The sequence below is a fragment of the Aspergillus bombycis genome (assembly GCF_001792695.1).
Source record: "Aspergillus bombycis strain NRRL26010 chromosome Unknown contig00028, whole genome shotgun sequence".
In the NCBI taxonomy this organism is placed as follows: domain Eukaryota; kingdom Fungi; phylum Ascomycota; class Eurotiomycetes; order Eurotiales; family Aspergillaceae; genus Aspergillus; species Aspergillus bombycis.
In genome coordinates, this window is record NW_019170030.1 from 82964 (window position 1) to 95348 (window position 12385).

Consider the following 12385-nt stretch of genomic DNA (forward strand, 5'->3'; position numbering starts at 1 on the left):
GAATCTATCAACATGACTGTGCTGGCTTAGGAAGAAACAGCGCTAATCCTAACTAGGCAGCGCCAACAATATACCTTATTCAGAAACCTGAGGGTATACGTAAGCAAATGAGAGAGAATTGTCAGATGACTGGGAAAACGTGACGGCCATTCTGTAACCTGTTCAACGTGAATAAGCACAACTTATCCCTAGGTTGTCTTCGAGGATGATTTCAGCACGCCGAGTCCGCCATATTCTTAGCCTTGCATTTACTTGTTATCACTTAGACCTACAGATTTACTTCAGTGAAGCGGGCTTGTTGTGGCAATATGCAATATTCACATATGCAGCAGATATACTATCTGTACCTACTATGAGTACCTACCATAGTAGGATCGAGTCTACATGAATCCTGGTTGAAGTATAGGCAGTGAACGGGGTCGAGCCACCCATCTTTCCCATGATTGGTGTTTAGCTCGCCTCGCCTAAGAGTCCAGATGATTTATGCAAGCTGCGCAGCTAACCAAACGCCTTTGCACTACGAGCGAGTGAGACTGGTTTAGTGGCCATATTTCCCCACTAATGGGAACCCCAGAGCTTTGAAGTGGGTCAGGCCAAAGCGGGGGCAATTTAATGAACGCCGAGGAATATTTAGGAATATTTGACGGGTCGGTCTTCGAGACGAAACCACAAACAAATGTAGACTCAATGGACGTTAATAGTAGTGCACGACGAAAATCAACAACTGAGGGCATCGCCACGGGGACTAAGCGTCGCCGCATCAGACCCTCTCGGGCCCGCGGCTTGAGAACCAAGACAGGATGGTGAGTGGATACGCAGCTCAGTCAATTCCAAACTCGCTTACACGCATGGCAGTCTCACTTGCAGGGAGAGACGTGTGAAGTGCGACGATGGTAAGCCCACGTGCATGCGGTGCTCCAAGTCAGATCGAATCTGTCGATATGCCCAGGTCGCTGACCAGCGACATGTAACCGGAGCTGGAGCCGAGTCAGCCGACTATGAGTCCCCAAGGGCGCAACCCAATTCAAGAGGGGAGAGGGCTCAGGAGCAGCTGCCGAGCGCTGGTACAGTACCATGCTTTCATCAGCCTACCTGCTCGGCCCCTACGGCATACCCTAATGGCGAGATTGAGACGCCACAGAATGACTATCTGAATGAAGCCAATGACCAGAGACTGTCCAGCCTTGACCCAACCTTCTCAGCTTCTCCACTTTCACTTAGCCAGGTCTCCCTGCTCAACATCTCTCCTTTCGAGTGGTACGACTTGCTAGCACGGGATGCCATCAGCAACATTCAACGGCTGAACGATGCCTCTACGGGCGACCCACGATGGAAGTTTCCCGAGATTGCCCTCTCTCGTAGACAGTCACCAGCCCCTGAATGTCCTGAGAACCACCTCGAGCAATCCAGGAGGCACTCTGAGCAGCATCAGCTCGCTCTGGAACATCGTGACGACAGAGTCGAGGCGCCCTTACTGAACCATTATCAGGTACCCGAGCCTTGGAACACAGCGAGTAGGATAAAATTATCGGTAATCGACCTCAGGTTCTTTCGATACTACATCGAAGTTGTTGGGCCAATCCTAGACTTGTTTGATCCCGCTCGGCATTTCAGCAATGCCGTGCCCCATCTTGCACTACGAAATAGAGGGCTCTTAAAGTCGATACTCGCAGTTGGGGCTAAGCACATGTCTCTCGGTCTCACACATGTGCCCGGTGAAGTTGTTCCAGGCGACCTTGCCGCTCCAGATGCGAGTGTTCCAACCTCACTAGCAGCAGCGACTTGTCTGCCATCTGAACTAGACCCTGCTCCGGCCCACATGGCTACACAGTATTACTATGAAACGCTTCAATATCTTTCCCAGACACTGCTTTACCCCTCCTATGCAGACTCCCGTGAGATACTGGCAACAGCCACCATGATCAGCACGTACGAGATGTTTGACGCTGACGGCGCCACGACAAGCGGTGACTGGGAGAAACACCTGCGCGGCTCGTTCTGGATACAACGGTCTCAGGAAAATGACGGCGAGTCTGTGGACGGGTTAAGACAGGCTGTGTGGTGGGCATGGCTCCGGCAGGACATATGGGCGGCTTTCCGGGCAGGACGGCAAACGCTCACCTTCTGGCGCGCTCGAAAAGGGCTCGAGGAGCTTGACTCGGATGAGCTCGCAACACGGATAGTCTACATATGCGGCAAGTGCGTAGCCTATGCCGCTTCGGATGGGACGGCGTCAACTCAGGATCCAAGACACAGAATCGAGCAGGGTGACCGACTTCTCTGCGCACTCGACGATTGGCATCGTGTCCTCCCCGCCTCTTACCAACCGGTCACCGTCGCCATGGACCCTGTCTCGGATGCTACTGTGTTCCCGGCTATATGGATTCATCCGCCCAACCATGCAGGCGCGATGCAGATGTACAATTTTGCCAGAGCCATGGTGCTGCTGAACCAACCCACGATGGGAGGACTGAACGCCTACTGTCTCCGCGACAAGCAACTTAGTGAATGTGTCAAAATGGTCTGTGGTATCGCCAATGCCTGCCAGGAACATGAATTCGCAACGGCCTTTGTTAACGTACAGGCTTTGTTTGGAGGTAAGTGTCTCTCTTTGATTCGTTTCTGTCCTGGCTGACGAAACCTAAGTTGGCCAGTTCGTTCGTTCGCCCGAGATGCGCGGCGAGTTGCTCCGTACTTTGGAAAAGATGCTGAGGATTAGTAAATTTCCCGCTAGGGGGCTTGTTTCTCAACTCAAAAAAGTGTGGCAGGAATGAGTTGTAGGGATGAAGTGTGCGAACCTAGCCGGGATAATTCATTCCATGGGGAGCTAGAGATACTAAAAGCAAAGGCCGTTCTACCACGGGCGTTCTATGTACTGATAGTAGATACAAGAAAAGAAAATCAGTATTATTTCAGTTGAGCTCTTGAATCACCTTGTCCGCATCATCAGTGGATATCTTCCATCGTTATCATGAATTCACCCCCTACCACGCTCCTACAATACCAGCAATCGGAATATCGATACCGGTCGTGTATGAAGCACCATCAGAGAGCAGGTACACATAAGCCCCGCCGAGCTCCTTGGGGTCGGCCAATCTCGCATGCCACCATAGTATTGCATTTTGAGGTCCCAGTCCGGTGCTTGATCCACAAAGTAGGTCATAGCGGTCTTTATAAAGCCCGGCGAGATTGAGTTGACGCGAATGCCATGCTTGGCCCACTCCATGGCCAGCGTATGGGTCATATTCCGCACGGCACCCTTGGTAGCTCCATAGGGAGCCGAGGGCGCTGCGCGGTTGGGGCGATAGGATGTCATGGAAGCCGTGAAGACTATGGAACCCTTGATTCCCAGATCGATGAACCGGCGGGCCACAGTAGTAGCGCAGAAGTAGGCGCCAAACACGTTGAGATTGAACAGTTGGTCCAGCTGGGCGCGGCTGAAGTCGAACGCCGGCTGGTGCTTTGTCATGCCGGCGTTGGCGATGAAGCCGTGGATAGCTCCTCGTGCGGAGATGACAGAATCGATAGCGGAGTTGACGCTCTCCTCAGATGTGACGTCGCAATGGACGTAGCTTAAGCGCTTCGTGTTGGCCTTCTGCAGGGCGGCGAACTCCTCGCCAGGTTCGAATACGTCCAGGCTGAAGACGGCGGCAGCCTCGTTGGCTAAACAGACCTCTGCAATGGCCAGACCAATGCCCCTGTTGGCACCGGTGATGGCGATGACCTTGTCCTTCAAAGTAATTCTCCAGTCATGATCTGGACCTGGCTGGGTGTCAAGGAAGGTGGGTGACACATCAGAGGTCTCTTGGGCTGGGGTCCCGACACTGCCGTTGCCGTTAGTATTGGCGGCGTCGAGCATTTCTGGGGGCATTATTGAGGATCTTTTGTGTACTGCAAGGATTATAAAGGTTGAAAGGATTGTGAAGTCCTTGGGCTGGAAGGGCTACCTTTTAAGTCTGCCATGGTCTTCTATACCGCCAGACGACTCCGATGCCGCTTAGATGCATATAGCAGTGCTTCGATAGACTGGAACCGTGCAGTTCTATTGACGAATGGGGCAGTCCAAAGATGCCTGCACTCGCATCTTCGAGGACTGCTACCTAGGCCCCTTGTTCGCTTTGGAAATACTGCAACTGACCAAGGGTGCCAAGATGATTTGGGGCCTGCACTAACGGGTGGGTCAGATTAAATGGTACCTCGCATCGAGTCCACGTAGGGACCCTGCTAGAGCATAATTGACCACAGACCTTTCACGTAGATGTCCCTATGTCTATTGAACTTACATAGCAAAAGGTATACGGGCAGAGTGTCACGTATTTTCCTGCGTTCGGCATGGCCCCTGAATTTCTGCCTCACCACTTTCGGCCTTCAACATTATTACTTTCCCCACACTTCACTCCACGACCTCGACTGGATCATTCTTCCCTATTTGCACGTCATGATCAAGTTAGAGGGAATAATCTGGCAGAAACGCAAGTCCCGAGGACGCGGTCTTCGCGCTACGACTGGTTGGTTAGTATCTTTGCCTTCCCCGAATACTTGACTATTTCGGGCATCTCACGTAGCCCTAGCCTTATCTGTAAACGCCGTCACGTCAAGTGCGATGAAGTATGTGCCCTTGCATGTATAAAAAAATTGATCTGCCAGGGATATATGTCTGACTCGACCAGGTCCATCCTCAATGCGGTCCCTGTGCAAAGGGACGGCGTCCCTGTGTCTACGCGCATTCGCATCGCCGTGACGTTACTGCCCATCCAGGAGCGTCCGAGTCCCCGCCAGACAAAGTTAGTGGAGACCATAACAGCGGCAGCAACTCTAGCACTAGATCCCTGCAGGTCGTGGTGGACTCTCGCCACCAAGGTCAACAGTCTATTCGCCAAAATAGCTCTTCCGTGGAGGCACATCATGCCGGCACGGACGAGAATGTGGTAATCCCCACTCCCAAACCGTCCGATAGCTATGTATCATCATCAGGCACACAAGCAAGAAGTACACCCTTACGATGGTTACAGCCTTTGGCAAAGGATGTCAACAATCCTGATGGTGGGTTTCTGCTGTCGCCGTCGCAGGTATCTCGCAATCGGATCGAGACTGGAGAGGACTCGCAGAATAGCTCCAACCTGCGCCCTCACACATTAAGAGACCAGGAGAGCTTTCATGCTACGGCCTTCAGTCCGGAAATTGGACAGCGAGTTGTGCCACAATCACCCGGCACTTCGTCCGTTGCGACCAAGGCGCCCTCATCATGGACCTCAAGGTACCCAATTCCTCTTTCGGACGTAGAGCATCATATTTTCCAGCATTTTGTGCGCGTCTCAAGCAAGTTGCTGGATTTTTATGACCCAGAAATGCATTTTGCAACAGCGGTTTCGCACATAGCGCTTCAGAATGTCGGTTTAATAAAAGCATTACTGGCTCTTTCTGCGCGACATCTCTCACTTGGAAAAGCTGAGAAAGATCATGTTGTCCGTACATCAGCTAAAAAGGATGAAATTCCGAGGCGTGGGAAAGATACAATGGACCGCAATCTTGCGGCTAAATATTACTCAGAGGCCCTTGATTATCTGAACAAGGCAATGCAGTACCCATCCCATGCGCGGAGCTTAGATCTGATTGTGACCGCCATCCTCATCAGCACCTACGAAATGATTGACGGCTCGAATCAGAATTGGGAAAGACATCTAAAAGGTATATCCTGGAGGCAACAACTCCAGGGCAACAACGGAGAATCAGGAGGGCTCCGATCAGCCGTCTGGTGGGCTTGGCTTCAACAGGATATCTGGGCTGCCATCAGAAGACGACGTCGAGTCTTTAGTTTCTGGAAACCTAGAAAGCCAGTGTCCACGCTCATGATGTCAGAGCTCGCAACTCGTGCCTTGTACCTGCTTTCCCAGTGTATCAACTATGCATCGAAAGAAGAAGAGGAAGCTTCAGGTCTAGAGCGCCGCGTGGACCGGGGAAATGAGCTGCTCTCTTTGCTCCAAGAATGGCGTGAAGTATTACCGCCAGAATACAGCCCTCTGCCTTCCGTATCCAGTAGTGAAATCTTTCCGCCGATTTGGGTGCATCCACCGTCATACGCCGCGGCTCTGCAAATCTATAGTCTCGCCCTGATCCTCGTCATCTTGCACCGTCCATCCACCGGCGGCATTGATGACTATCGCTCAACACAGCATATGCTGGCAGTTTCTGTGAGCACAATTTGTGGAATTGCAAGATCTGTCGATGAAAACGATGAGGCAGCGAACATGACCTCGTTAAACTGTTTATTTGGGGGTAGGATAACCTGGAACCTCCCTTTATCGTATAATGCTAATATTTGATAGCGGGAATGTGTGTACACACTCCACACGAACGACTCGCGCTTTTGGACCTTCTTGACTCATGTCAGCGCAGGGTCCGTTGGCCCCTAATCTCCCTCAGAAAAGAGCTTGAGCTTGAGTACTCAAAGGATGCTTTCAGTAGCCTGATGAGATGACAATTGCAACATGGAGCTGTTGTTATTCGGTTGCATAGACCGGACATAGGCTAGGCACAAATGCACCGCCCAAACCCATTTGAAAAGCTCTGAAGACCTCCCGACCTGGAATCTCTACACTCAGTGCCTATATCTTACGCCACCAGTCTCGAGGCCGCACAACAGGCTGGCAAAGAACGTGCAGGCCTTTGTTTTCGCGGTTATGCCAATAGCAAAGATGGGGGCTTGTCTGCGAACCAACTTCCTGTGAGCCATATAATCTGACTACAGGTAGTGAGTAGAAAGTGATAGCCACCGATTTGGGAGAAAATACTACTCATCAACCCGCTTCACCCAAGAAGCCTTGACCTCTTTTCAGATCCCTTACGGGGTTTGGGGCCTATATTCTCAAAGCCATACTTCTCTATGTGCAACATTGTATCTATTTCGGGCTGGGATGTAGCAAGATTCTCGTCTAATCAACCAATTAGTTAGAGCCTGATTACTGGACTTACTTTGCGACACCTTGACCATCATCTACACCTGGCCCCTGTGTTTAGTGTCTCGCTCGGTCTTAGCAACTCCCGCTGTCATTATACAAGAGACTCATATATATGTACGATCCATATCTCCTTCCACCATTCAACAGTCAACAATCAACACACCAGCGTATCATCACTGAATGAGACCATCCTGCAGACGGCGCCGGAACCAGATATGCAAGAACAAAAAGACAACCACGCCCACAGCCAGCATCGCGGAAATAACAGCAAACCCCATAATATACTTAGGACTATCATCTTCCGGGAAAAGATACTGTTGCAAGCCTTGGATTAGCCTTGTAGGGGTAACGAGGCTAGCGAGATACGTACCGATCCATATATTTGTGCCAGATTACCCAGTGCATTCACCATGGCCAAAGCAACACCTCGGGCTTGCGGGTGCATCCCGGCAAAGGCAGAGGAGGCGTAGGCTAGTGTGCCTCCATTTGTGGCCCAAAGGCCTGCTGCCATGAAAACCAGGAGAATGTATCGAGCGGTGAAGTTGTATATAGAACAGACGATAATTGAACATATCAGGGAGACTGTTAGCCAGCTAGCAATGATTAAGCCGCGCCATGTGGGAACTTTATCGCTGTAGTAGGATGTGATACCGGTGGCAATGAATGCTACGCCGTAAATTGGGACAGTCAATAAGTTGACCTTCTTGGTGGATGCGTCTCCGAAAAGCCCCTCTACAAGGGTTGGGTAGAAGTAGGTTAGGGTACTTGAACCGACGATGACCTGTGGAGGATAGCATGGTCAGTCATTGGAGGTTAAATATGAGAGCCAGGAAAGGAGGGTCCACGAACCATGTACCCGATGATGAACGCCCAGGTCCGCCAGTTTTGGCAAGCCACTTTACAAGCGTCCAGGCTACTCAGATGCTCACTATCCTCAGTGGTGGCGGTGACATTCTCAGTGGCCAGGCGTGCCACGGCGACCTGCTTCTCGCGCTCAGAGAAATGTCGCGATGTCGCGGGGAAGTCAGGAAGGATGAAGAGAGAAATAATAGCGAAACCGACAGTGGCTGCACCTTCAATAATGAATAGCCACCGCCAACCACGAATACCATGAACCCCCTCAAGACCATCAACAATGCCGGCAGCGATCAGGCCACCAAAGGCACCCGATAGAACGGCCGCCGAGATGAAAACGCCGAATCTCTTCGATTGTTCGGTTTGTTTGTACCATGATGAGAGGACAAGTAGCACACCGGGAGCAAAGCCAGCCTCGACACATCCAAGAATGACTCTAAGGACCACCAGGTGTGTGAAACTTTTGACAACAGCCATCACACAAGTCAATGCGCCCCAGATGATCATAATTGACGGGAGGAAAATAGAAGGCCGGGATTTGCCCAGGGCAAGGCTGTAGAGAGAGGGCAATTAGTGATCATGATGTGAGACTGAGGGCTGAGTACTGATGATGGGACTGCCATACTTGCTAGGTACCTCAAAAACCACATATCCGATGAAGAAGACTACCAAAGCGATCGAGTATTGGTTGGACGTCAAGCTGAGATCTACCTCCATACCAGAGATCTTTGCATTACCGATACTGTACACAAACGCATTAGCCCCTAAAAAGTATACAGGCTCTAGCTTTAAGACCCCACTTACTTGGTTCTATCAAGGTAGGACAGGAGGTACATGATCCAGATGGTAGGCAGGAGGGTGAGGTCAATCTTCCTCACCAATGCCTTCTCTTCCTCGGAAGTAAACGATACTGCCTCAGTAATATTCACATTCTCAATCTCATGAGAGGAGATATCCTTCAGTTGGCCCTCAGCATCTGCTAGGTCCATAATGGCTTGTTGGGAGAGCTGGGATTAGTGGAGTGAGGAATAAGATGGTAGTTTGGACATTGACCTCCTCACGGGGTGTTTATGTTTCACCTACCTACCCAAGATATATCAAGCTAGGGTTTTTGGACTAAGAGCAATTTCGCCATTTAGCTCATCAGTCCACCCGCCATGCTCCGGATTCACTTTATCCACCTCCACAACTTCTCCACAGTCTGGGCAACCTTATGCAATTATCGTGTTGGGGGGCATCGCATCGAGGCCCAGTGGAGCCTTTCGCCAGCGCCAATCATGCCTCCCGGTACATTTTTGATATGACGAAGACACAGTAGTTTTCAGTGATGGGCATGTCCTGTCAGATATGAATATTTTCTCCGACCTAAATGGCGGGGTAGTATTTACCGTCTTCAACCCAGCCGAAGTCGCAGGAGCTGATTCCATAAGCACCATATCTCAGGAAGGTTTATGCAACGTTCCTTTCATTCTCTGCCGGATCAGCTGCCACCCCAAGAATATTTGAGAGGATAAACATACCTATGATATGCTTCGGTACCGACGACCGGTGACTCAGACGTCTTCAGGCATTCCAGTATGCTGGGGTAGATGAATTCAGCCTCAATTGGCCCATCTGGCTAATTGCTCGACTCTTCTAATAGTGACGCATGATATGTAGGATTTGTACATGGCAAAACTGCAGCGAGGATGTCGCGTATCTTGCTCTTGTTGTACGGGATACAGCCCTAAAAAGGAATATCTTCTAAGTCCACTGCAAGGGCTGAATCCTCACTAGTCAAGAGGCTTTTCAGGCACTCCTTGTGGGAATCCTCAGTAAGCCTCAACGTCAGGGAGGGTGGACTTCCCACCTCGATGACAAATTCCTCACAATCCAATTTCATAGTCAACCGGCACATTTTGAAGCGTCACACGTGATTTTGAGGTATGAAGTTTAGATACTTGGTAGCAGGTGGTGATGCTGAGTGGGGGAAATGAGAAAGAAGAGGGAGGGTTGGAGTGTTTTTGAATAAGAGGGCTCGTTGTTGCCTGGAGGATGTGGTCACTGACATGAACGTGATTAATTCGACTAGACAAATGCATTGCGGTATGACGACGTTTTGTCCCGTGCTAGTCATTCAAATATCTGATGCAAAATATCATAAGAGGAAAATACACTTGGTGTATTTTCATATTCTTCAAGTGGTTTGTAAACATGAAGCTAACCACATAGAACTACACAGGAGATTCTACAGGATGAGGGGCTTTCTTGAACCAGTCTATATTTGTATACAGTTTATTAGAGTTGGTTTTGGGTCGGGTTTTGCGGGTTCCCCGTACCAATTTACAGGTTATATGATATCCACATCATCGAGATATGATATTCATGAAAAATACAAATGGTCAATTAAATATTGTGTCTATTATCCACCTTACTGGATAATATGGGTATAGTTCTAGTTAAGGAGAGATACTGACTGTTTTGCTGAAGATTTCGTATATTTGTATTCCTCTATTCCTGAAAAATTGTATTATACCAGACAGCTGTATCGCTAGTTTGACTTTCCAAGAATAGAAACTTCTCCACGATAAACGCATCTCTAATCAGATGAAACATTTTACAAGCAATCAGAACTTCACGTAACTATCTATAACCTCACATAACTCAATCCGCGGAAGGGTTGCTCTCCTCAGCAGCATCAGCAGAAGAAGACGCACTCTCACCATCACATCCAGGGACCTCACGCGTACGGCTAAAGAAAGGACTCGACACATAAAAAGACCTCTCCCCAGACAACCCTTTATCCACACTCACAGAATCACTAACAGGAATCCCCCCGCAAGCGCCAACATCCGTTCCCTCAACGCAGGATTCTGCATCAGCTTCCCCACAGGCTTTACATCACCCTTATCTACAAACCGAGCATCAGCTTCGCCCTCGAACACCTGTTCCGGGCCTGGAATCCACGTCCTCCCACTCCGTACACACCGATCCTGCATAGCCTCGGTACTTAAATTGATCATGTCATCCCAGAATTGCCCTTCTCCGGATGGCACTACGCCTGCTTTTTCTAACATCTGAATGGCCTTCGCTACCCAATCTTGGCAATTGCCAACCCCGAATTCAGGGATGTTGGTGTCGTTCCGGCCAAAGTTTGACAGGAGGCGTGCTGCGTGGTCCTTTTGTTCGACAGATCTAAATGCAGTGAGTTCGCATCGGCCGCGTAGTACGGAGTCGTCCTGTAGTGGTTGGGTGCGCGGGTCGTAGATGAAGTCTGTATCGTTGGGGTTGCGGATGTGGTGTATTTCGCAGGTGCGGGCTCCGACCTCGTAAACAGCGATGCCTATGTGTGACGGGCCGTCGCCGAGTGTGGCATCGCCGCGGCCGTAGATGTTGACTGAGAGAGCATGGGTGGGAGTTTCCATGATGATATGGTATTTGATATAGTAGTTGTGGTGTGCGAACAGCTGATATTATTCAAATCCGAGGGGGAGGGAGAAGGCTGGATGAATTTACCTGGAAGCGGCTACCTGCAGCTGAAACAAATCAGGCTTGACAGTAGTAGTAATAGATGATTAAAGAGCCTCCTTTGATGATATCCGGTTGCCTGTCATTGTACCAAAGAACGTGGGGGTTCGAAACAAAAAGGTATAAATATAGAACTGGAGGCTACCATGAGAGCTTATGGAAGAAAGCGCAGAAATGGTATAACGCGAAACAGACCAACAATGATTAATTTGGTAAAGTCCCATCCCTGATTCCATATAGACAAAGACAAAGGGCATTTGACACAGGCATTTGGATAACTTCCGATATCTAACATATAGCTAGCGCAGTATATCGATACAGTCAACAAGGCACACCTCTTAATTCTATGGCCACTTGGTTCGAGGCTTGTCTATGGACATACTAGAATGCTTACACCTAGGTAGTCGCCGCTTTGACGACAATATACCGGACAGATAGTCGCTCAGAATGTTTCTCTTAGCACTATATAACCCTACCATTACCCAATGGATCGGTCGTTCTACAGAAACTCTTTCAAACAAAACCCGGGCCTCTTACATACACAAGCTAATGAGAACTAAGCTCACCCACAAAACGTACACCATCACCGACCATTGCAACTCCAGGTAAGAACACTAGCCCTCAAGACAGGAGACTTATATCGCTAATATTAGGTAGTATAATATCCTCCCAGGCGCTTCAAGACAATCACGATGCCCACAATCGTTATGAGTTGTGCCGTGGTTCTGTGAAATTCATTATGATTTGTGAAGATGACAACGGCGGCGAGGAAAATTTTGATTCCAAAGACTGTGATAAGGCATGTGAGCTAAGTTTTGAGGTACTGCACACGAGCCATGCTGGGAAAGAGGGAGATGAAGGGGAGCCTAAACAAGCCGAAATTGGTATGATATTCAGGGTTCAAGCATTCGACAAATGAGGATTGTATGTGAAAACTGCAGGAGAGACTTGCTTCGAACCAAGGGTCATGTATGACAGGGCGGAAGAGTCAACTCAATGTACTGTTTAATGCAGATTGTAGGTACATGTGCTTGCTCCTACTAGCAAAAAAAAATGAGTATATC

At 49.5% G+C, this 12385-nt stretch overlaps 5 protein-coding genes across 5 annotated transcripts; 2 read left to right on the forward strand and 3 right to left on the reverse strand.

The window, feature by feature from the left end:
* Window positions 1-687: 687 nt before the first annotated feature.
* On the forward strand, window positions 688-2774 carry ABOM_004988 (Zn(II)2Cys6 transcription factor; the record flags this gene model as incomplete). The annotated part of the gene is made up of 3 exons (XM_022532117.1): window positions 688-803; window positions 856-2597; window positions 2647-2774. The coding sequence occupies 3 exons, from the start codon at window positions 688-690 to the stop codon at window positions 2772-2774; spliced, it is 1986 nt and encodes a 661-aa protein (XP_022390590.1).
* A 221-nt stretch (window positions 2775-2995) lies between these two features.
* Window positions 2996-3871, reverse strand: ABOM_004989 (short-chain dehydrogenase; the record flags this gene model as incomplete). The annotated part of the gene is made up of 1 exon (XM_022532118.1): window positions 2996-3871. One exon carries the CDS (start codon window positions 3869-3871, stop codon window positions 2996-2998), a length of 876 nt encoding a protein of 291 aa, XP_022390591.1.
* Window positions 3872-4438: 567 nt separating this feature from the next.
* On the forward strand, window positions 4439-6323 carry ABOM_004990 (Zn(II)2Cys6 transcription factor; the record flags this gene model as incomplete). Its single annotated transcript, XM_022532119.1, has 3 exons — window positions 4439-4512; window positions 4572-4608; window positions 4671-6323. The coding sequence occupies 3 exons, from the start codon at window positions 4439-4441 to the stop codon at window positions 6321-6323; spliced, it is 1764 nt and encodes a 587-aa protein (XP_022390547.1).
* Window positions 6324-7132: 809 nt separating this feature from the next.
* ABOM_004991 (vitamin H transporter) lies at window positions 7133-8803 on the reverse strand (the record flags this gene model as incomplete). The annotated part of the gene is made up of 5 exons (XM_022532120.1): window positions 7133-7273; window positions 7330-7740; window positions 7809-8367; window positions 8440-8556; window positions 8619-8803. 5 exons carry the CDS (start codon window positions 8801-8803, stop codon window positions 7133-7135), a joined length of 1413 nt encoding a protein of 470 aa, XP_022390546.1.
* Window positions 8804-10603: 1800 nt separating this feature from the next.
* ABOM_004992 (uncharacterized protein) lies at window positions 10604-11218 on the reverse strand (the record flags this gene model as incomplete). Its single annotated transcript, XM_022532121.1, has 1 exon — window positions 10604-11218. The coding sequence occupies one exon, from the start codon at window positions 11216-11218 to the stop codon at window positions 10604-10606; it is 615 nt and encodes a 204-aa protein (XP_022390549.1).
* Window positions 11219-12385: the final 1167 nt, after the last annotated feature.